At 36.7% G+C, this 25,447-nt stretch overlaps 1 protein-coding gene across 3 annotated transcripts in view; it reads left to right on the top strand.

Annotated features, from left to right (window-relative positions):
* MAP2K5 (mitogen-activated protein kinase kinase 5) overlaps positions 1-25,447 on the top strand; it is a 334,021-nt gene that overhangs the window by 179,218 nt on the left and 129,356 nt on the right. For all 3 annotated transcript variants that reach the window (XM_044665328.1, XM_044665329.1, XM_044665327.1), the window contains 2 exons: positions 23,012-23,085; positions 24,042-24,092. In XM_044665328.1, coding sequence (XP_044521263.1) covers positions 23,012-23,085; positions 24,042-24,092 — 125 coding nt within the window. The remainder of the gene's footprint in view (positions 1-23,011; positions 23,086-24,041; positions 24,093-25,447) is intronic.

Genomic DNA, 25,447 nt, shown 5'->3' with positions numbered 1-25,447 from the left:
TAAAATTACAATTTAAATTCTCAAGGCATCAAAATCTCCAAGGTTGTACACAATTATCAAGATAGAATAAAACTTAAGACATGTGCTTCTATAGTTGAGGTGGTAAATCCACTATACATAAGGCTATTTCTCTAGATGTGGACAGCATTCTTTCTCATAATTTCCTCTGAATTGTCCTGCATACAGACATTTTATATTATTGACATGGATATTGCCATTTCAGTTGATGAATTCAGATATTTTTATGTCATTCGCTAATATAGACACAAATAAGTTTGAAGGACTTGTAATATGTTGGATATCCTTTTCCTAAGCCTCCTTCCCCAGTCTTAGATGAGCTTCTACTGAGGAAAGTCTTGGCCAGCTCACACACAGTCAAAAAAGAGAAAGTGCCATAGTGGTCTTGTTATCCACCCTTTAAAAGAGAAAGCCTGAGCTGACCTTTTTCTTTTCATTTTTTTCTCTCCCACTTAGATCAGTTTCCTAGTGTATACAAAGTGAAAACTAGTCTATAAGGAATTATGTGAGGGGGGAATAATTAATATCTCATGGTCCAGCAATGTTCCCTCAAGGGATTTCAGTTTTAAATAATCACCAGTGTGTATATACATATCTATATCTGTCTAGATAGATAGAATGAATTAGGATGCAGATGCACCATTATTTTCCAGTGGTGGAGAGTGATCAACTATAGAAATAAATATGCTATAATAAAACAACCCATCAAATATGTTTATGTGTTTAGCTTTGAGTTTCTTGGCCCATGCATTTAAATGTTCACCTTTTAAATTTAAAAACAATGTTTTTTATTGAGAAGTAGAAGCTTCCAGACATCCAAGAAGATCTTGCTAAATAATTTTAGTCAGAAATTGACTGTGTACTGAGAAGTTACTAGCATGCTTGTTAATATTTGCAGTTTCTATTGTTCATATTTAATAACGTGGAGTCTACAAAAAAGATTAAAGATACCATTTTATTTACCAAAAAGCCCCTATTTAATTTTCTCCTTGCTTTAAAAAGAAAAAAAAAGATGTAGCTTTTAAGATCAGTTCAATCAGGCAATTAAAGATCAGAGCTTTTAAGATCAGCTCAGGCAATTAAATAGGTAATGTAGTTGTTATATACACTTTTACTGGGTAAGCTCATTGCTGCACTTTCTTAAAAATGCAGTGACTCATTTTTACTTTCTTTCAATGAATCATGATCAACATTCCAGTAGTATGTATACCAAATATCAAATTAAAAAGGATTCTTCAAGACCAGAGCACTGTGCTTGAAATGGAAAATGCTAAAGGGTTGGGGGAGGTGCTGTGAGAAGACAATGGAATATAGGCCTGTGTAGAATAAACAACAAATGAGCATCTGGATCGGCTTTTCTCAAACTGATTTGGCCATAGAACATTTTGGAGTTCTGAAAGCATTTTCTTCCTAGGAAAATGAGGGAAAATAAATATTTTGAAGCTAAATAGGGAAAAATAAGACTCTATTCATACCCCTAAGATTGATCAGATTGATATTTTAATAATTTTATATTTAACATTTTAGAGGTAAAAATATTAGCATCATATTTGTTTGTTTTTAAATTTTTTAATGTAGCTCCTAGTCATACCAGAGTTTCATGGAACAAAGACTGGGAAATATTTTAAGTTTTTCCATCCAGAGTCTTGATTTGAATACCTTAAATCCCATCTAGTGTGATTTTTTTTTGCTCCTCTGCCAAATGCTTCCCTATAATCCAAGCAAGAAAAGAATTTATTGTACATTATTTAAAACACAGGAAATAAAGATTAAGAAATGTGGATGTGTTTGATTACATAGGGAATAGAAGCTCCATGTTTAGATAGCTTCCTTATCCACAAAAAAAAGCCTCACATACTACATCATTGTGATGTGGAGATGACTCTAGTTTCTCAAAGGTTATTTCTGTGTGCCTACCAAACTCTGAAGTTTTCAGATCCAAGCCTGCTAATAGTCTACATCTATTGTTAAACAACTAGCCCAGCTAAGTGAAGAGGCTTTTTTGAAAGTTGGCAAACAGGTGATTGTTGTTTGGCTTTCCTAACCTGTCAAAAAAAGTAACCCTTTGCCCAATTCTGCTGTGACGTAACAGAAGTCATGTTCTCAAATCAACAAACAATAATATATAACTTATTGATATGATATTCTTAATAGGCATTCTGTTACTGGAGAACTTGAACCACCTTTCTTACCATTCTTTTAATAAATCAAAATCCAGTACATGGGAGACTGCTAGGTCAGGAGTCAAAGGACTCCGCCTCTGACATTTACTACCTTCATATGGGCAAATCACTTGATCTCCCTAGTTTCCTTATTTGAAAAATGGGTGAGTGGGTGGGGTAACTAGATGGCTTCTAATGGTCTTTCCAGTTCTAGATCTCTGTACTAGTATTAGAAAGTTGCAGTTAAATGAAAGGACATCTCACAAGTTCTCCTTGAAAAGGTGATAAGAGTGGCTGGAGTTGATATATATGCCAAAAAGCAAATAGAAACATATAAAACATGTCATCTTATTTTGCAGTGCTCAGAATGCGCATAAGCAGACTACACTAAAAATAATTGTAGATGTGTATCATCTGTCACAGAAGATAAGGAAATTGAGAAATTTTATAATTTAACAAGATATTCAAAACTCAAGTTAGCATGTGTACTGTGATACTTAGTAATTTAGCTGTGAAACTGGGCATAGTAAAGGATAGTGAAACTGTCGAAAAATATGGTACAGTGTTAAGAAATGCAAGAAAAATCTCTGTGTATAGTGAATATTTTCATTAAGAAGAAAGTTGAGCACTTAATAGTCTCATGAAAAAAAGTGAAATTTACTCTATCTTCACAGGAAAAGAAATGAATGGTCACTACTGTGGGAGCTGTTCCACAGTTCTTGTGATCACTTTAGTGACTGATTAGACCAGAAGTCAGAGTTGACACCAAATTAGACAGAAGGATAAAAATGAAAAGAAGACACTGCAATTACTGTAGCTCCAAACTAAGTTATTTAAATTAAGTTGTTGTCTCCTAAACTGGAGACAGACTTGAACAATTGTCATTGTAAATAAATTTAATGAATACAAAGAATCATTTTAACAAGGTGACCAGAAAGACCAAGAAATTTCCTTTGCCAGTAATAGAACTCTTTGCCAAGCAAAGTCATGGCAACCAAGGACAATGCTGTATTAGAGTACAAGTTCACTTGTAAAATAGCATAGAGGAGAACAACATTATGAGCCATATCTTCTCACAAAATAGTAATAAGCATTTCAGACAAAAATTAGTCAACGAAAAAGTTGGTATGAGACCCAGCTAAGCTAGATGATTATAAAAGCATTTGTAGAAAAAACTAGGAGATTAATAGAGAAACATAAAATAGCACAAATGTGACAGCATTTCTATGGTGACCTATTTTCACTGGCAACAATAGTTGAACCACCATATTTGGATTCTGTCACCTTGGCATGTGATAAACTGTGAGAAAGTAACAATGTTATTTAAGAAGTCAGAAAGGAATTGGTGCCCTAGGCAATTTTAAAGACTCAGGGATCAATTTTTTAGTTATGTCAGAAAAATGAAGATGCCAAAGAATGGAAAAGATCAAGAATGGTATGTTTTTACCACTTCCTCCTTGGGCCTCCAAAAGATCAAAAAACCATCAATAAATACTGACCTATATGTTGACCTTCTCATCTCTAGAATTATCTTTGAGAACAGTCTTACATGTATCAAGGCTATCTTTGACCAAAACATAAAAAAAGGAGCTAACAGACTTTCATAGCTTGTTTTTTTGTAGCAGACTACAATTTTAATCTCATGCTTTACTGGCAGGAATAGAGGCTTCTTAATAAGATTTCACTATCAATTATCTGTTCAGTTTTTGATTTTATATTTGACTTGGTTACACAAAATACAGCCTTAAAGATTCTCTACAAAACCTAAAGTGTTACAACCCCCCAGTAAAAGTTGGAGTACTGGCATTAGTAGATCCTTTACTCTATCAAAATATACTCCTTCTGGAACAGAAGCTGGAGAAAGTCAATAGCCCATAATTCAGATATGCCATATTAGAATCTTGATTTTAGTGACTTTCATCATAACCTCACATCATATATATGAATTGGAGAAAATACTGGCAACTAAGTCACAGCCCTCCTCCCTTAAATACTTTCTGTACTTATGCTCATTCTCAGGCTACTCCTTCTGTTCCCATGTCAGCCTCCAAACTCCACACTAATTTCTCTCATGGAGTAATTTCATTTCTAGAACATGCTCTTTGACTCTTCAATCATGAGTAGTCATACTTACGATATACTCATGCATTCAGTAACTCCTTATGTGCTACTGGACTTGGCTCAGACCAATCTCCTAGACCAGTGATGGGCAAACTACAGCCTGTGGGCCAGATGTGGCCCCCTGAAATGTTCTCTCTGGCCCTGGGACATTATTCCTAATCTGACAAATACAATGAGTAGGATACAATACAATGAAACTTCGAAAGAGTTGCCTTAGAAACAGACTGGCAGATGAGCATTTCCTTTCCTTTGGCCCCCTCTTTAAAAAGTTTGCCCACCACTGTCCTAGACTATATCAACATAAATTATCCCCAAAACTACCTCCTGGTGTTCCTAAATACCCCTATAAAGAGCTGTACGTACTTTCTTCCCACTTGTAGACACCATCTCATGTCAGGACACAGAGAAGGAATCTTATACAATCGGGGCACATATCTTTTCCTATTCCCTCTCTCAGTCTGGCAGTATCCCAAACATCTGAAAGTATCTTCTCTCCAAGTCCTTTCTCTTCTCCCTCAGCATGAGTTACCCTGCCTTGCCCCAGAGAGAAAACTGCTTAACACCACTACCTTGTCTTCTTAGGGCTTCCTTGTCTAGGATCTTTTCAACATTCTTTATTAGTTCTTCCCTCTCCCTGTCTTTTAAAGACCTGAGAAGTGCTTAAGTACCACCTCATTCCATCTGCCAGCCCTTCTTTCCAGTATCTGACCACCTAAGAAAAGATCTGAATTTAAAGGTCCAGTCTGCTGCACTTCCTCACTCTTATACATAAGAATCCTCCTCCGATCTGGAAGGATATTCTTTTGGCCTTTCCAATCCCTGTTTCTCATCATAGGAATCATGGGAAGTGTACCTTGACTGTCTTCTGAACACTTTCTGTCAAAGGGCCATTAATCAGATATCATATCATGATAGTACCACTTATGCAAAAAAAAAAAATAATAATAATAAGACCAAAAGTTTCTGTACTTGGGAAGTGAGACTTCAGATTAACTTCTTGTGACTTTTTCCTCAAACTCTTTTGCCTCTTCACAGGCTCCCTCTCTCCATCTTGAATCCTTAATCAGTAACAATGGCAATCAAATGATTTTGGATTGCACTGAAAACACAGGCCACAAATTCTCCAATGTTGCCAATTCCAGAAAGCCTACTTGTGCCAAATGGCCCTTAGCTATATGGCTTTGGTCTTTCTGTTGACCTCTCTACTCTAACCAGCTTCAGATCCTATGCTCACCCCCTCTTCTGATGTTTTTCTTTTGTCTAGTGGTTAATCAGATCCATCAGACCTACCAGATTATTTGTGTCAAAGCATTTACTAGGCAGTATTAGAATACATCTCTCAAACCCTTCTTAAAAATCACTTCTTCCAGGAATCAAATGGCTAAAATTCATGTAAGAATCTTGTTCCCTGACTAATGCTTAGCATTGAAGCTAAAATGTATGTAAAATGTAAAAAGTTATAGTGTCTTCTCAAGATATCTAAACCTCACTTGAAACTCAAAGCTTGTAATTCCCCAGTAGTCGACTGTCTTCCATCAGGGGGAACCATCAACTAAATGCATTTCTGTCTAGATTCTCAATTACAAAACCCTTTGGTTGCAAGTATGTGGAGCTGGCACTGCTTCCTCTCCCCGCCCCCATCCCCAACTAGAACCTTGTCCAGCTTCCTCTGAAAAATAAGCAATGGATACAGTTATTGTCTCCTGTGGCCTGATGAAACAGGAATGCATCATCTGTCTGGGGCAATACTCTTGTTTCAGGAGCTTGGCTATAAAAGACCTCACTTATGCATCCAAAGTAATAAGATGAGGGGGCCCTGCTTTTGCCATGTTGCTGATGAACCAATCACATGCTCGGTAACTCTTTTCCCCCTCAACCATGACCTCTCCCCTATCCCCTTAGGCATGCAGCTTCAAAAATAAACAGGAAGGATCCCAAAAGCCACACTGGACAGAATCTGTTCTCACAAGGTCTCCCAAGCATATGTTAAAAATCATACAAGATTCTATGACAGATGCAACCATAGGAATAACCATGTTCAATATCAAGTGAGGCATAAAACAGAAAAACATTCACCTAAGATATTTATCAATGTTGGGCAGGAGTAGAACCCAAATAGAAGAGGGATTCCCTATTGATGGCGAGATTCACCAGATGTTCCTGTTTGTGAATGACATTGTGCAAGTTTCATAGAACACTACAGGGCCTTCTTTATGAAATCCATGATCATTCAAAAGAGATTAGGCATCCACTTTGGAAAAACAAAGTGATGAAAAATGCATATTGCCAGTCATGACATGCAAGTTGAACAGGCAGCCCACTGAGTTCAGCCATCAGTATATAGGTCTTGAACAAACACTGCAGATGGCCAGCAAAATGGCCCAGAATTGGAATAGGAGATGGAAATTGGACTGGATTACATTTGAGAAATTATGCAGTACTTTCAATGAACCCATGCTGCTTACTGCTATAGAAGTTCATCTTTTTTAATGTCAGCATCCTTGCAAAAATACATTATGTCTTCAGATTGTCAAGCATCATGATCCTAGAAGAACCAAAATTTCTAATGACCCAGAAGGTTTATGGAAAGAGGCAGTGGAAATAGTAGTAGGTTCCCCCTCCCTGAAGATCTTCAAGCAAAAGCTGGATGACCATTGGTCTGGTGTGTTAGAGTAAGGGTTGTTTTTCTGTGTTGAACTTGAAGGCTGTTGAGGTTCCTTCCAGCTCTGAGATTGTGTGATTCCAACTAAATAATGTGCAATATTTTATTTTATCACATGCACACAAGAAAGGTTATCAAAGTTATTGAGAAAAATTATGAAAAGAAAGAGACTGGTTGGGTACCAAAAATAAAGTTTTCAGCTTACACTCAATCTTGCAAGTTGGGTCTCCAGAAGAGAGATTGCTAGCCTTGTGTTCTAAGAGTAACTCAGTGGTAACCCACTTGGCATTTAGCAAAGGCATTTATAAACATGGTATAACAAAAATAGTGAGTATCACCTAGAGCACACTCTCCCATCAGTTTCCACTGTGTCCAGAGGAGAGTGAATTTGAAATTACAGTTCAAGATTAGAGAGACTAGCCTGTAGGATAATATATAGCAGGGGAGGTAACTTACAACTTGTAGTGATTGAAGACTTTTCCCCTCTTTAAAGAGTTCTCATGCAGCTTTTTGGAGGTCAGTGTGTCTGTCATTCCTCACTGCCATGCCCTAAAACTTCTTAATTTCTCTGGAGACTTTCCACTCAGGAATTCCACAGTGCCCTTGGTATGTCTGATCCCAGTGCTTCCTGCGCTGTTAACCAATGCTAAAGTGGATGCCATAGCCATTTTCATAGGCCTTACAGGATATTCAGAACTTTAAAAACTCACAAGGCACTTAAATATTTCCATCACAGAATAGCCATTTGCTTGAGATTAGGAAAAAAACAAATAGAGATAGAGATGCCTATGTCCTTGCAGCTACATAGAGACTGGCTGAGAGACAGATCTTACCTTCTTGAAATGATCTCAAAATAACTGGACATACTTCACAGCTGCCAAAGAACAAGAGGACCTCCAGATGCCAAGAGCTTGCTTTTGTGTAAACTTTGAGTCATCGACTCTTGTGGCTGAAAAACTTGTTAAGGGATTCTTCATTACAAGTTCTTGTATATAGCTGGAAGTAGTCCCCCTACAAACTTTCAAGTGGTATACTTGAAACCAGGTAGGAAATATCTCTGCATGCTTCAAAGAATGACCCCCATGGACTGTTTGCACACATGACATACTGATAACCACAAACTGTTCTGTGGAGTAATTTTGGAGAGACAGGGACAAAAATGAGAGGACAAGTAAGCATGAAGGATTTATAATCTGCCAGAAGGGAGGGGAAACCCACACCAAAGAATCATGGAATTATCAATATATCACAGTAAATGACTTCCTTTTAGTGCATTTATTCTTGGATAAAAAATTATTATTGAGAGAGGCAATAGTAGATCCTGGACTTGGAATCAGAAAGTCCTGGGTTCAGGTCCTGCTTCTAGTACTTAGAATTCACTTATCTTCCCTGAGCTTCAGGCAATCCTTCCAGTTATTGATGAATTGTTATCTCTGTTCATGGAGAAAATTTCTGCACTGGGAGTAATCCTCAAATATTGTTTTAACATGCTACTATAAAGATATCATTGTTGATATCTTCCACTTAAGTCATATTGACATGGATTGATCTTGAAAGCTATACTTAAGTTCTGTACATCAGGGTTTAATAATGGAATGAATATTGAATTTGGTATAAGAGTTATTACTGCTGGGATAATTTTGGACTTCTCCTCTCTAAACCTCAGTTTCCATATGTAAATGAAATGCTTGGATTAGATGACCTCTAAGGCCTAGGCTCAGAGGTAAACTATTTACCATCCAAGGACCAGTCTACCAAAGATTCACATCACTAAAAGTCTGGCCACTGGGTATTTAGTATTTTTTGGCCAGACCAATTTAAGAAAATGGTCTTTTAAGATGGAGATGGGTTGCAAATCTATGTTGATAGATGCACCCATACACGAAATAATATTTTCCTTGAATTACTAATATTTATTAATATTTTTATAATTGTACAATTATTAGCATCTTATTTTTTACTTTTGAAGATACTGAAGTTCAATGTATAGAAAAAAATATCACTGACATCTAACATCCAATTACACAAACTCTACTAGAAAATATTAGCAATATGTTTGTCTTTAATTTTCTAAAAGGTGATAATATTACTTCCAAAGAAATTTGGCATAGTGTATCTGCTTAGTCGAATGGCTGTCCAGTTTAAATTTTCAGAGTATTATGTAATATGAACAATTGGCAACTAGCAAAACAGCTACCCAGTTGAAATTTATTGCTTTAGTGAAATCTAGTTTATCTGACATTCTTTCAACTGAAAATCTCTATTAACCAATACTTTGGAATTTCAGTTACAAATAATAGACATTACATACAGATAATTGACATCCATAATGAAAACCCTGAGGCTGCTGCATTCTGAATCATCAAAAAATTAAAATGTGTTGTATAGAGTTCTTCTGTTAAGTATATTTTATTGTATTTTAAGTCGTTCAAAATTGGTAATCAATGTGTGTAAATATAGTACATTTATGTTAGAATACTCTATTGCTAAACCACATAAAAGTATCTATTGTATTTCTCGTTCTGGGGTTAGAATTAATAAATATTTTCCATAATGTAATACCAAACATGGAATAAAATCACATTAGAAAAGAGTTATTAAACATGGCTCAGGAATTCCACAATGATTAGCCGCTGTGGAAAAACTGTCCTTATTAAAAGGCACGTGTCTGAGTCCTCCAAGCATGGCACCTACTGAGTGTGGATAAAAACAAAGGAAATGAACAATGAGGAAGTCTGTTAGGCCAGATCAGACATTATAGCAAACATTGCAGCTTAACTTCAAAACATGCATGCCACTAATGAGGTGATAGCCCTGCATATTAATAAACCTAAAGCTCTAGTCATAACCATCATTACCCACATCAAACATAAATACAAGATTAACACCTATACCATTTCTTTGGAAGATGTGAGAATGCCCTGACAGTAACTGCTCTCTCTTTCCCTGAGGATAAAAAAATAGAAATGGAAGGGTAATGAGAATGGAACTTAGATTAAAAAAAAAAATAAAATTGGCAATCAAGCCAGGGTAGCCTTATACAGATGTCGGAAGTTTGTAGAAGATACCAAGATACTTGGTGTTCAAGGAAAATTGTTCTGCATGTGTACCTAATTTATATAACTTATTTTTTTCTGATATAAGAATTTTTGTATTCTTTGAGAAATATGAATGCTAATTAAAATGTAGATTAAATGGATTTATATTTAGAAAAGCAAAGATTTATGATTTAGGCACATATCTTTGTATTGGAGATTCTGTGGCCTAGCCTTATTTTTTTCTCTCCATAAATCTAGCTCCCCGTTGGAATAATCACAAATGCCAAAACCAATGACACTACTTTAGTGTATTGGAAATGCTTCAATACCTCATTGCTTTATAACTGCAAAGGAAGGTCAAGAGAAACTAGTCTCCTGGGTAATTTGACAGAAGACCTGCTGTATAAAAAAGATGCAGGCAAGATTTTACCTCATACCCAACAAGTTGGCAAAAATAAAGACCAGAGCAGACAATGTTAAAGTGACTATGGAAAAGCAGGCACATTATTGGAGAACTGCTCATTGATCTAACTATTCTAGAAAATAATTTGGAATTATTCAAGAAAAGTCACTAAACTGATGATATTCTTTAACCTCAAGATCATCTCACTATTGAGAATATTCACAAAGGTGGTGACAAAATGCAGGGAGGTCCCTTACACACCAAAATATTCATAGCAACACTTTTTTTATGATAGCAAAAAACAACAGCAGCAACAATATCAAAACAAAACCTCCTTCCGAAATTTCTGAATCATGGAATATTAACAATTCAGTGACTTCTCTTGAATAATTCCAAATTATTTCCAGAATAGTTAAATCAATGAGCAGTAACTCCAACATAATATTAATGTACCTGCTTTTCCACAGCCCCTAGAAACAAAGTAGGGACTCATTTTAACTGGGGAATGGCCAAATTATGTTATATGAATGGAATTAAACTGACTTTTGAGAACCGTGGGAAGATTATTGACTGTTGCAGAATAAATAAAGCAGAACCAGGAAAACAGCATACACAATAATTTTGATAATGCAAATGAGACATTAAAAGGCAACTGAACTGTGGTTTATTGGAATGACCAGGCCTGGAAAACCAATGTTGAAAACACATTTCCCTCCTCTTGCTTTGTATTACTAATTTGGTATATATCCCATGTACTTCAATATCCATGCCATTGACAGAAACGTTGACCAGCACAAGACTAACCACAGATCTGTTGGGCATTCTATTAAAGATGCCCTTTCAGCATCCAGAGAAAGAACTGTGGAAGTAGAAACACAGAAGAAAAACAACTGCTTGATCACATGGTTTGATGGGGATATGGTTGGAGATGTAGACTCTAAGCACTCACCCTAATGCAAATATTAATAATATGGAAATAGGGCTTGATCAATGACACATGTAAAACCCAGTGGAATTGCTCATTGGCTATGGGAGGGTGGTAGGAGTAGGGGAGGGAAAGAACATGAATCATGTAACCATGGAAAAATATTCTAAATTAATTAAATAAATAAACTTAATTAAAAAAAAAAGATAACCCTTTCAAGTTGACATTAAACCATTAATGACTATTCTTTGGATCTAACCATTTATCCATTTATAAATCCACCTAACTGTAATTCAGCACATATTTCTCCATCTTTTAAAAAATGTATTATTAAAATCTACCTTAAAATTCACAACCCTCACTGTCTCACCATACCAATATAGGCTAGAAAAAATGACTCACTATGAGTTTTTCTTTAATTTCTCAGTCAGGATTTTGTCTTTAACATCCTGAAGAGAGGAGAGCTTGGCTCTACTTTTTCCTGCTTTTCTGCCATCCTAATTCCTTGGTCCCTATTGTAATTCCCATTTTAAAAATGGGTAGAGAGGTTGTGATTTGCCCAGAGTCGCACAACTAGTGAGTATTTGTGAAAGGATTTGAACTCAGGTTTCCATCCTTAATGGAAGTGAAATCCTTGCAATTTCTGATCTGTTACTCTGTTCACCCATTTTGGCACCCTGCCGGCAAGATCCAGTCTCTTACTAAGCTTTTACCCTTTCCTAACATTTGCCTTTTATTCTTCTTTGAGTCCTTCAATTCCCTTTCCTTCCCTGGTTCTTCACTTCTCCTTTTCCTCCTCTTCCTCATGTCATTCTTCAGATTTTATCCTTCTCCTTTACCTTGAGTTCTCTCACATTTCTCCATTGCTAAATTAAATTATCTGACTGTTGTCAGAATTCCAAAGCCTCCAAAATTGCCTTCACAATTCCTTCTATGTTGCTTTCTTTAGTGCAAATCCTTTTTTCCCTTCTCCCATGTAAGAAATCTAAAAAGTTAAAATGCTTTAAGAAGAAGCAAAAAAGAACTACAGATTAACAACAGATTAACATTTTTATAAATAAAAAATTCCCTGTATGCATTTTAAACAATTCACTTTATATAAATTAAATTTATGCACAACTTTTAGAACCATAGCTGAAAACTTGGTATACCTGTGTAGCTGTTATTTGACCTTTGACTTTTAAAAATTATGTTATTTGAATACCACCTGGGGTATAATGGACAATTATTAAGAATCAAAGAAACAGATACTTGTACAAATTGTAACATCTTAAAGGAATCATGAGAAATTGGCTAATCTAGTAACATGGTAACCACAATTTTTGGTACTTCCCTTCTTTGACCTCTTGACACAAAATAAATTATCCAGAATACTTTTCTACTACATACAGCAGAGCTGTTTAAGCAAACATATCAAAGAAAATCTTATTCCTGGTGCTTGGGGGGGGGGGGGAGAAACTACCACATTAATTTTAAGCAAGTACTAGTGATGGGAGCATAATGACCCTTTTTGGCTCTTATTTAAAAGCCCTTTAAATATTGTCTTCTAAATGCAAATATTAATCACATACCAATGCTGCAGTGGATCATAATTCATGAACATTTGTGTTTTTGAAAAAAAAGACAGCCCATTAGCTGAGGTAAACAAACTAGTTTAATGACTCTGGGTTGTTGGTTTTTCCTCAGCTCTAACCATACGAGTGAATGTCTGGGAATTAGGTTCCTCCCCCACATTGGTCATTCCCTTTGCCTCAGGATTTCTATACTTATCATAATGATTCCTAAATGAAGAGGAAACTAGCATCTTGTCACCTTAAAATTGTGATTTTTAAAAGAAAATGTGATGACCTGGGGATTGATTTTTTTCCCCGATGCCAGGGAAGAACTGACATAGTAACTACAGGGGAGCTTTGGGTCCCAGGACTATCCCCAAAGAGAGCACTGGGGTCAAAGGAAGCCATACCACCATGCTCACTGCTCTCATTTACACATCTTTATAGCAATAAAATTAGGTTAAAATGAACACAGTGGAGCAGAATGAAGTAAGCTTGCATCCTATGGAAAGAGGTAATACCACCTGCTTTGCCTTTGGGAAATCACTCTAAGGCACCGATGGGCAAACTACGGCCCATGGGCCATTTGCAGGCCCCCTGAAATGTTCTATCCAGCCACACGACATTATTCCTAATTTGATGAATACGATGAGTAGGATACAATGAAACTTTGAAAGAGTTGCCTTAGAAACAGACTGACAAGGGGGCAGCTGAGTAACTCCGTGGATTGAGAGCCAGACCTGGAGAGGGAGGTCCTAGGTTCAAATCTGACCTCAGACACTTCCCAGCTGTGTGACCCTGGGCAAGTCACTTGACTCCCATTGCCTACCCTTACCATTCTTCTGCCTTGGAGCCAATACACAGTATTGACTCCAAGATGGAAGGTAAGGGTGTAAAAAAAAGAAACAATCTGACAGATGAGCATTTCTTTTCCTTTGGCCCCCTCTTTAAAAAGTTTGCCCATCACTGCTCTAAGGCATAGCTCTATTCTTCAAGGCAAAGCTCAAGTAGTTCTCTTGAACTTAAAGTTCAAGTAACCCGCAAAGGAGAGTGGAGTTCCTCCCCAATTCCTCTGACACACACACATTTGTGAGACTCTTGCCTTAAGAAGAGGATTGAAAGGAGGGTCTGTTATGTTGTACTTGGAACTCCTATTTTAGACTTCAGTCACTGGTTAGGGATAAGCCAAATGGGGAAAGGGAGTGAGCTGGGCAGAATGAACATAGTAGTCTTTGAAATGCACAGTTTAATTTGAAGTGAGATTTCTGGGATACCCCCTCTTGGCTTTTAGTCCCTGTTTTAAAGCTTCAGGTAGATAGCAGTCTCCTGGTGTGCTGCCTTGAAGTAGAATGGACTGAGGAAGTTCTGGCAGCTTCTCCAAATCTGCTTTTTTTCAATGGGGACTTGACTTAGGGAGGCTATTTAAATTTGGACAGTCGTCCTTGGTTGATGTAAGGAGGAAGGCCATATTTTACTGAAAAGAATACTGAAATTGGACTGTGAGGACCTGGCTTCAAATCCCAGTTCTACTTAACCTTCATAACCTCTTTGGTCCTTGGTTCCACAAAAGAGTGGGCGGGAGGTAATATAAAATCCCTCTTCACTGTGAAACCTAGGATCCTACGACTTCCTGCTTGCTGAGAGTACTATGTACTTTAGGAAGTGCTTAATTTGTCATACTGGGCTGCTTCTCATGAGTAGCTCTGGAAGGGAAAGGGATCACCTTTCCCTGCCTTCCTTCCACTTCTCTCTAAAGATGAGACACCTGTATCTGAAAGCTAAGCTTATTTGTTTAAACAAAGCTGATCTCCTCTTTCTAAAAGAAAAGTTAGGTGATGTGGGGAATACCTTTTTCAGGGCTGTTCATTGGACTAACAGCATGAAACTATGCCAATGTCCAATGATGTAGGCTACCATGAATCTTTCTTCAGTTGCAAAATTCCAGCTTCCTCCCTTACCTAGTCATAGATTTCAGGACAATCCACAAAACATCACCAAATCCTTTTCCTTCCTGCTCCCCAAGAAACCTCACTTAAAATCATGGGAATTCACCCTTGCCACTAGGTGATACTTGTCTAGCCCAAACTCCAAGACACATCTAATTCTTTCTCTTGGACTTGATCCTTAGGGAAAAAAGGAGAGTATCAGTTATCATCTAGCCTGGGGGGTTCGGGGTGGAAAAGGACTGCAGGACTGTCTAACCAGAAGCTAAAATAGTCTTGAATGAAAATAATTCAAGATAATTTTCAGTATTCCTCATTTTTGCTTTAGATCAAAGAATTTGAGAGCCTTTAAAATCACCTAATTGGATCCAAGATCAGATGGACAGTGATTTATCTATAATCACAGAACTGAAACTAGAGCTCAGGTCTCCTAACTCCTTGTCCAGTGATCTATGGCCCTATTCCATACTTCTGTGAAGGGGACAAGAGAAGAAAGGAGGATTAGACTTTGAGGTCTTTTTTACAATTCCTTTCAACCCTGTAAGCTGTGTGAGTTATGTCTCATGTTCATAGGCTCAATAGCAAAGCAACATTTCCCCTGCACTAAACTTCGTCATGAGATGTGCAAGACAGGAAATGTCTTTTGGAATTTTTAATTATGCTCCTTATTTTTATTTAAGGCACTTAAAAGAATATTTGGCTGACCTGCTCTTTATTATGTGATAGAATGATTAGCATAACTTATATTGCATTGTGGTTTTCCTTTAAGTGCATTCCTGTTGTGCATGGATGAATTTGTAATGTAAAATGTCAGCATATTCTATATTTAATTGTACCTGCTGTTTTACTTCATTAGAATGCAGTCCCTGAGAAATAACTAGATAGATATATTGGTTGATGTCTTTTCATAAGACAATTACCCATAATGAAGAGGGCTGATGAAGGGCTTTGGCCGTTGTACTGCTGTTTGTGGTCACTAGGAGGGGAGACCTGCTGGTGTTTCCTCCAGCTCTAGTTAAACTGAGAATGGCTTCCTAGAAGCAGAACAGTGAGTGTGCACATTTTTATTGATTTTTCAGAAGAAAAAAGTCAAGGAAAAGAAACTTCAGTCTTCACCCATTGTCATCTCACATCAGACCCTACAGACCATTCTCTGAAACCAAGCTTATTTTTTTAAGATGTCTATCCTATCTACTTCTCAGAGAACTCAGAGGATCTTAAAGGTTAAAGCCACAGTGTAAAATAAGACATTGAAGGAAAAACAGGGATCATTTAAAAGAGGCAGAAGCCATAGATGGTACCGAGCACCTGAATATTCAGATTAATATTCTAAATAGAGAATTTGGCCCTGAACTGTATGACAGATAAGGGAAGAGAAGAAACAAGCTCGTTCTATGATTTTCTGACAAAAGAAAGTGACATTCAAATACAGAGGCAAAATTTTTCCCGGAATTAAATTCAAATTGCTTCATGGGTTAACAAAGTAGACAATGTCTTCCACTATGGTTTTATAAAGAACTTTTATTTATCTGTTTTCAAACCTATTGGCAACAAACCAAAATGACTCCAGGGATAGCCACCCACTTTGACCCCTATTTGTGTGGGCAGAAGGGGCTGGCCAGTGGGTGGAGCTGCCTTTTGTGAAGTGTTAGAGAAATCCTAGTCTCTTTCCAATGGGAGCTTTTATTAGTGAGCTTCAGCTTGATCCTGTTTATTCGGATTTTTTAATGGTTAATTGGTGTAATCCAAATAAAAATACAGTTTCCATCATGAGACCATTAAGTGTGAAAATTTGTGTTGTATCTACATGACGCCAATTTCACAGTCAATTTGGGCAGTGTAGTGAAAGAGATCAGTCAGTCCAGCCATAATCTCCGTCGTATCATGTGAACCAACAACTGAATTGGTTGACTCTGAATTTTTCACTTTCAAACTCATTATTTTGGAGTAAATAATATAGGCTTAGTTGAGTTGGAGAAAGAACCTTAAAATCCTTATTGTCTATAAAGCACCCAGAACTTGAATTAATCAGACTGCTTATTCTATAGTAGTGTTCTGAAATGTCCATTTCCTCTTGGCATAAAGCATATGATAATATGGTCTTGTAGAAAGAACATTGAATTGAGAGTCATTGTTTATCTAGAGCTCTAAGAGATTTCAGAAGCCATCTAGTTAGTAGGACTGAGGTTCAAATACCAACCCTGATATTTGCATGCGCCACCTGTGGAGTTTGGGGCAAATCATTTTCCATCTCTGAGTCTCAGCTTTTTCATCTGTAAAATGAGTGTTTTAAAATAGATCAAGGGTTCTTAATCCATGAATTTGTTTTTTAAAAAATTGATAATTTGTATTTCAGTATAATTGATTTCCTTTGTAATCTTTTGTGTTTTGTTTTGTGCATTTAAATACATTCAGAGAATTCCATGGCACACAAAAAAATGTTATGAACTCCTGGATTAGATTTTTTCCAAGGAATCTCTGGATTAGAATTTTTTCCTAGGGCCCTTCCAGCTATAAAATCTATAAACCTACTTAAGTTAGAGTTTAATAATTAGGATTATAATTAAAGAGTTCTCCTTTGCTTAAAACAAAAAAGGAAAATTACCGCAATAACCACAGGAAAGTAGCAGTATGTCAAAAATGAATGAAAAACTTAAGTGTCTTTGGGACTACTTTCCATTCAGTTATTACCAAACTACTTTAAAAAGCCACTTGCTATTATTCTCTTCAGAATGAATAAGATCCTAATTGTAAAAACTTCTTTCTCAGGCTCTCCCTTCTCTACCCTCAGATGTTTTTCTGATAATCTTCTAAGCATTGCAAATTATTGGCCAGAACTGCCTCAAATCACCTGTTATCTGCTTGCCCTGTCACTGCTGTAACTCAAAGATTCATTATACCATTCATCACTGAAAAGTTCAGCTACTGTGAAATCTCACCAAAGGGGTGGAAAAATATCGTGACTCAAGACAAATGTTGTGATTGGGTAATTTTGACTCTTCAACGATCCTAGCTGAATAGCTCTTGTCATTTTGGAGAAATCTTTAGAAGCCTGTGTTCAGATGGAGCAGTTAGGCTGAAATACAACATCACTTAGCACCTGCTCCTGTCAGATTCCTTTACCTTCCAAGGACATTGTGAAGGCATGACCAACCCAGGGAACCTCTCTGTCTTTTTTAAGGAACTATATCTGCTCAGATCCCTCCAAAGAACAAGAAGGTTGGTTATTTCTGAATCACAGTGGGTCATTCTTTTCACTCTATTTAAGTTCATTTTTTCCTAGTCATTCTCCAGGGTCCAGCTCAAATGATACCTCCTCTATGTAGCCAGCATTATTCCACCAGAGAGCAATCCATTTCTACTTCTCATATATTTTTCTGTCTTGCTCTATATTATACTCATTTGCATATGCTGTTGCTTGTTCTACTCTATTAAGTGGTAAGCCCATTGAGGTCAAGACTTTATGTTATTCATCCCCTTTATCCCCTTCAGTACTTAGAACATCATTTTCATGTTGTAAACCCTTGAAGTAAGTGAGATGATGTGAGTGGAATTTTTCTACTCTGCATACCACCTGCTTGGCTATGGCAGTTTAACAAGAGTCAGCCACTTAATTTAAGCCAGTGACAGATATGAAATTATACAATTTTCTAGATAAAGCCTTAGAGTGTTGTCTAACCTTTATTTTATACATAAAGGGTGAGGCCTAAAAAGTTAAGAGAAATCTTTAGAAGCCTGCGTTCAGGTGGAGCAGTTAGACTGAAATGCAACATCACTTAATACCTGGCCCTGTCAGATTCCTCTTGCCTTCCAAAGAAATTGTGAAGGTATGACTTCTTGGAGCCCATACCAGGTTCTAGTAGTGCTAGATCCAATGCTGAAACCTACCTCTCATAACTCACCTACTATCTCATAGTAACAAATAAAATATCACTAAACTTCATAGCCTCAAAGGAAGACAACATTAAGTTGTGCTATTTCACCTTTGCTTATATCATATTATTGAAAATAAATATATTTTGCAGTAAAATTTCTTTATTTTTATAGAAAATATGAAAAAACACCTGTGTCTGGTTTCTTTGTCTTTTATTTTTATTTTAACAATAAATCAAGAGTCCTCCTTGGACTGACTCAATAAAATCAATATCCACTATTGGCGTCAGTTCTCTTGCCTTCAGTGTACCTAATTATTAAACTCTAATAATTAATGGCCTGATTAAATAAAAATGACTGTGATCTGCCCTGATAATTACCCTTTATGATCTGTTACTTTAATGACTCGTCTTTGGTATGCCTTGTTCAGAGGAGAAATCCCATAATATTTTTAAAGGGAAAATGATATTCTCCCATTCATTCTGTTTTCTACGACTTGAGATTTTATTGAAATAAGAGCATGTCTAACTCCCTCTTAAAAAGTCCTTCTTCTGCCTTTTCTCTTGATGTTTTATTTTGTCTGGCTCAGCGTACAGTCAAAACAAATCAAATACTCCAGTGGCCCTTTCCTGCGGAGCCATTCTAGGGAGTTAGGGACTTTGCATGTTACACATGAAGACTTTCATTGGGGCTTGAAGCAATAGTTCAACAGCTTTATATGAGGTTAGTTGATATCCTTGACATAAAGGTAAAACATTTTATCCAGGAAGTGAAACTTAAATTGATGCTTCTACCCTCATCCCGACATATTGGGAGATTAAAATTGTACAACATTGGACTGTGGGAATTTAAGCTGAGCATATGGGAAGGTAAAAAAGAAAAGAAAAATAACATATATACATAGTCCTCTTGGGGCTTTGTTATTCTGAAATGTTATACACATTGTATGTTGGCAAATGATAGATGGAAGATAAGCACATTTTTCTCCTTCCAAAAAGTATTGGAGTAGGAAAGTATAATTTGAAGAAAGATGCAAATTATTCCTCAAGCATTAGTCTGGTGTGGTCAGTTCTAAGCTTATTCACTCATCCATGGAGTAGGGACTACAATCTCAATTAACCTATTGAAGATATCAAAATTAAACCTAGTTCAAATAAACCTTGTTTAGAAATAGATGAAGGGGGGCAACTAGGTAGCACAGTGGGTAGAGAGGTAGTTCTGTGTTCAAATGTGGCCTCAGAGACTTCCTAGCTATGTGATCCTGGGCAAGTCACATAACCCCAATTGCCTAACCCTTACTGCTCTTCTTGCCTTCAGACTAGATACTTAGTATTGATTATAAGAGAGAAGGTAAGGTTTTGTTTTTTTTTTTAAGATATTGAATAAAGGAGGGTTCACATCAGTCTGCTTCTAAATGCTAAATTGGCTTTTGTAGTTCTGCTCAGTTGTACTTTTTGGAGAAATCCAGTTATGTAACTGGCTCTGACATTAACTGAAATTAAAGTGACTGTACTTCTCCATTAATCTTGATTTCTTTATTTACAAAATAAAGAGTTCGATGCTGATGATTCCTTCCAACTTAAAATGCTAGAATTTCCTGAGAAGCCTTTTCACCTACCTAATATTTTGACTTAAATGCAGTTTAAACTGCTGTGACCTTAACTGAAACAGCTATATTACCTTGACATAAGTGCCAAAAAAACCACCAGTTTTAATATGTATTATTAATCAAAGCAATATTAATAGACTACCTACTCTGTCTTATGGGGTCATAGGTTATAGGATCCTAGATTGAAAACTATAAGTGACCTTTGAAACCAGCTACCTCAGTTTGCAAATGAAAAGCTGAGGCTGAGAGAGACGAGGCAGGACTGCTTGCCTGATATCATATAGCTAGTGAGTGGCAGAGTTGGGATTTGAGCCTAGGTCCTCTTATCCTAAATCTAGTATTCTTTTCATTACATTACATGATACTGTCTTGGATTTAGGTATACTACATGTTAAAATATGCCCTCTCCCAAGTTTTCCCAAATAAAACCACTGTAGGAAACATAAACTAGCTAGTTTACAAGATGGATGGTAATTTGAATCTCATCTAGTTAATCTTAAATTTTTAACACTTAATCAGTTACTTTACACAGTATCTTCGTATTAAAGGCATAGATGATTTAAATTGTGTTCATGCAAAATGTTGGAGCAAAGGGCCTAGAAGAGACGGGAGGTCCTAGGTTCAAATCCGGCCTCAGATACGTCCCAGCTGTGTGACTCTGGGCAAGTCACTTGACCCCCATTGCCCACCCTTACCACTCTTCCACCAAGGAGCCAATACACAGAAGTTAAGGGTTTAAAAAAAAAAAAAAAAGATGTGGAAGCAATACCAGTCTAAATGTTTCAATGTGCCACTTTTGTCATTAGTAGACTTATTGTAAATGGTATCATTGAAACAAAACAAATGGCTAAGTAGAGCTCATACATGTTGTAGATAAAGAATTAAATGAAAATTGGAGCAGGCAGAGATCACTTTTAGCTGCTGGGCTAGGAGAGGGATAAGTGGTAGGAAAGGTTTCTTGGTGAGCCTCAGAAGGAGAGACTTCAATAGGAACATCTAGAGAGAGCACATTCTAGACTGGAGAGAATGGAGGGGAGTGGGGTGGGAAACAACATAAATACATTGTTTAAAGGTCTGACCTTTTGCTTAGATCCCTTAATATGATGCTAGTTTTTTTCTTTTTCTACTTGACAAGATATTAGGTAAAGGAATTAGAGTGGTAAAGAAGCTGCTATTTTTAGACTTCTGTTATGTTAAAATTGTGTTTTACAGGATCCAAAGGGAAAATGTTCATCTTCTTTAAGAATTCAGCCCAACTGTGTGACCCTGGGCAAGTCACTTGACCCCCATTGCCTACCCTTACCACTCTTCTGCCTTGGAGCCAATACACAGTATTGACTCCAAGATGGAAGGTAAGGGTTTAAAAAAAAAAAAAAAGAATTCAGATAGCTTGTCTTAGTTTAAAAAAAAAAAGCCAGATCTTAAAGTATAATCATTCAATATTTTTGGCAAGGATAACATGTGCAAGTAAGGTTTTGTAGAAAATACTAAGAAGTACATGTTACTGGTCTCTAAAAGCTTAATCTAGTTAAGGAAAAAAGGTAGGACCATATAGGAAAAAAATGAATATTCAAGACAGTAGACAAAGACCAAATGCATCTTTCTAACAGGTAAGTTCTAAAGAAATTTGGGTGAGGAAGAGGTCACCAGGAACTGGAAAGACCAACATAGGTTTCCTGAAGGTATTGTCACTTGAGCTGAATCTTGGGAGATGAGTAGGCCTCATTCTTATAAGCAGAGAATAGTATTAGAACATTCCAAGTGGGAGGAATAGCATGAGCAAAGACAGGGTGACTGACAGGAAGTCATTAAGACTTATTATAGGTACATTGAATAAATCATTTTGAGTTTAGCATAGGATGGGCATAATGAATAACAAAAAATAAGGTTGGCTTTCTTCATATATAGGAACAGTCATGCTCGATAATGACATGTTCATGATAATTTTTTTAAAGGAAAGATTGAGAAGGTAAGTTGGGATAGCACTATAGCTACCGGATTTCAACTTTTTTCTGTAGGTGATAGAGGACCAGTTAAGACTTTTAAGCTGGAAAAGGACTAAATAAAAGGGTTTTTAGAAATTTAATCCAGTGGGAATATGTAGATTGGATTGGAATGAACAGAAATTGAAGTGAGTGGAGAGCAGTTATGGAAACTAATAATTTTTAGCAGTTTAACTTGCACTCAAAAAGAAAAGAGCAGAGTATATTCTCTGGAAATAGTGCTATAGAATCATGGTTGCTACACGGAGTAAGCCTGTCATGAGATACTCCTAGTACTTATATGACTGTTTTTCTACTCATCCATGAGAATGAGCACAGAGGGGTTTGGAGCAACCAAACCAATGTAAGGGGAAAAAAAAAAAAAAGGAAAATCCTTTATAAGATCACAGAACCATGGATTTAGACTGGAAGGCAGTAGCATCAAGAAATTTCAGGATATTGATCTTGTTAGAAATGAAGATTTGGTTTTACTAATAATCAACCTGTAGTCCAACAGAAACTAGAAAAAATTAGAAGTAAAATAGCAGAGAACTATACCCATATTTATGTTTCTACTCATATGCTTAGGATTGAGAAACTAATCAATGACATAATTTGATTTTCATAGATATGTGTAGCTAGTGTTTGTATTTTTCTTTTTAATAATCAGAGCTATATGTATTGAATTATTTACATTTTGTTTTCCTTTGATCCTGCTCTAGATGTGAAGCCTTCCAATATGTTGGTGAACACAAGAGGACAGGTCAAGCTCTGTGATTTTGGAGTTAGCACTCAGGTAGCTCTCTTCCTCCTTTTCTTCTCCCACTACTACAATATTTTTTGTCTTCTCCTTCTTCCTGGAATTAAAATCACCTAGCTGCCAGACAAACAGAACCCCAGAATGCTAGCCTCGCTGGGAACACGTTATTCATTTTTAATCTCTGAGCGAGTTTTCTTCATCAGAATATGATTGTTCATTGTTTAATGACAGTAAAAACTGCTGATATTGTAATTACTACTTACGAATAGCAAACTTCATTGATATGCAGCTTTGATATGAAAGCGTTTTGGCCAGACAAAAGGGAGGGCAGAGTGGGAGCTGTGTCTGGGGAGCCCAACTGGCCCACAATAAAAATTAATATTGGGAGCAACAATGGCGGTGGGCCATTACAATGTGCAGCACAAATTTTAATTAATTTCCATTTTGGGCCTCCCCTGAGAACCTCGGTGATAGTGACCCATGAGCGTGCTGTGATGTTGATTTGAATTGCAGCCACCTTTACTCTCAGCCAAACACGAAGACCAAAGAGGAGGTCAACGTTGTATTATGAGTTGTCAAAGTCTGTTATCCCTCCAGTGTATTTAGTGTTCATTTCATTCTAGTAATGCATGTGGCTTCATTCACATCTTGAGCCATCTGACTCAAAAATGAGTGTGTTCAAATTCTACTTCAAATTGACTTTTTATATCAGCCGGGTTTGGGGTACTAAAGCTATAAGCATCCTGCTTAACAGAATTGTTTAAGGTTATCTGCTATAAACTGTAATGCTGTGCTTGTTTAAAGTGGAAATAGCATTCAAAAGAAAAGAGAGATTTAATCATTTTTAATGCCTTTGTAAATAAATTTGTTCCCTTTTACATAATTTTTAGTTGATTTATAGGAATGATGATTGTAGGTTAAATGAGGAATAATTGCCCATTTTATTTCCACATTATCTTTATATTGTTCTAACAGACTGTTTTGTCTCATAGCTGGTGAATTCTATAGCCAAGACGTATGTTGGAACAAATGCTTATATGGCGGTAAGTAAACTTATGCAAAAACAACATTTAAACCAATGTCTTTATCTTTACATACTTGGTAATATATAATTCTTGAATTCATTCCACAGCTTTGTTCTTACAGATCATAAATTACAAAGTCAATCCACTCAGTCTGATTTAAAAAATCTTTATAAAAGACATTAAGGATAATACAGGAACTCCAAACCTATCTGGCATTGTTGACTTAACTGGATTCTGTCACATGTGAAAAAAATCACTATGCGAATACAGTATTGAAGTATACTTTATAGGAGAATTGAACTATGCCATATTGGCCATTTTGCAAGGTTGCTCGTTAATCCACACATGCTCCCAAACTGTTAGTAAGATTGGTTGGTTTCTCCGGAATGCAGGCATAAACAATGCTAAGTTATTTGTGTTATTCAGATCCATAGCCCACAGGGACAGCTCTTCTAATACCTGGACTTCTAGCCTCTTCAAGTCAACTGTTAGACTCATGCCAATTGCTAAGATAGGTTTTTTGGTGCCATTGAAACATTGAGATGTTTGCCAGAAAGGAAATGAAAACACAAAATTATTTCACAAATTAATATGCTTCTTTTTTTCCCCCTTTGTCCTGTTTTCTTTTGGTTTTTTTTCCTCCTTTCTTTCTATCTACCTGTCTAACTATCTTGCCCAGGCTAGAAGTGCAGCAGCCACTCATAGACCTAATCCCAGAAATTTTTTGTCATAGAAGCTTTACCCTCTTTCTCCACAGTGAGCCAGTTTGGCCCTCTACTCCCACCATGTTTGTGCCAGACTTAATACAGGAACTCAGTTGGCTTAGCCCTACTGCAGCTCAAAACTCTTATGCTCAAGCGATCTGTCAGCCTTGGACTCCCCAGCATAGCAAGGATTACAGACACACATCACCTTGCCTGGCTTGTTTTCCTCTTCTGAAAGAGCATCTTGTCCAGTTTTTGAGCATGGGAATATGTTTCTTTCAATAAATATACTTGGCTCTGTGTTCTTCCAAAATGACTTCCAGAGAATGGAAAGAACAAAAGCAATTATTAATCGCATCTAGAACTGAGACTTGGTATAAAACGTTTTTCATCTCTTAAATCAAAAGGTGTTCATTATTTTGAATACCTGGATTCTTTTCTCAAAAGGGAAAAAAATGCTTACCTTGTACTTTGTACGATGACATTCAGGGATCAGAATACAGGAAAAATAGTGACTTCTAAATTGTTGGACTTTCTTAATTTTTTAGGAGAGACTAGAGACAGCTAGGTGACAGTGCATAGAGCACTGGGCCTAGAGTCAGGAAGACCTGAGTTCAAATCCAACCTTGGACATTTACTAGCTGTGGGGCCCCAGGCAAATCGTTTTAG

Source organism: Gracilinanus agilis, chromosome 2 (assembly GCF_016433145.1).
Source record: "Gracilinanus agilis isolate LMUSP501 chromosome 2, AgileGrace, whole genome shotgun sequence".
In the NCBI taxonomy this organism is placed as follows: domain Eukaryota; kingdom Metazoa; phylum Chordata; class Mammalia; order Didelphimorphia; family Didelphidae; genus Gracilinanus; species Gracilinanus agilis.
Note: the sequence above shows the minus strand (reverse complement) of the source record. Positions and strands in the feature narration are given on the sequence as shown.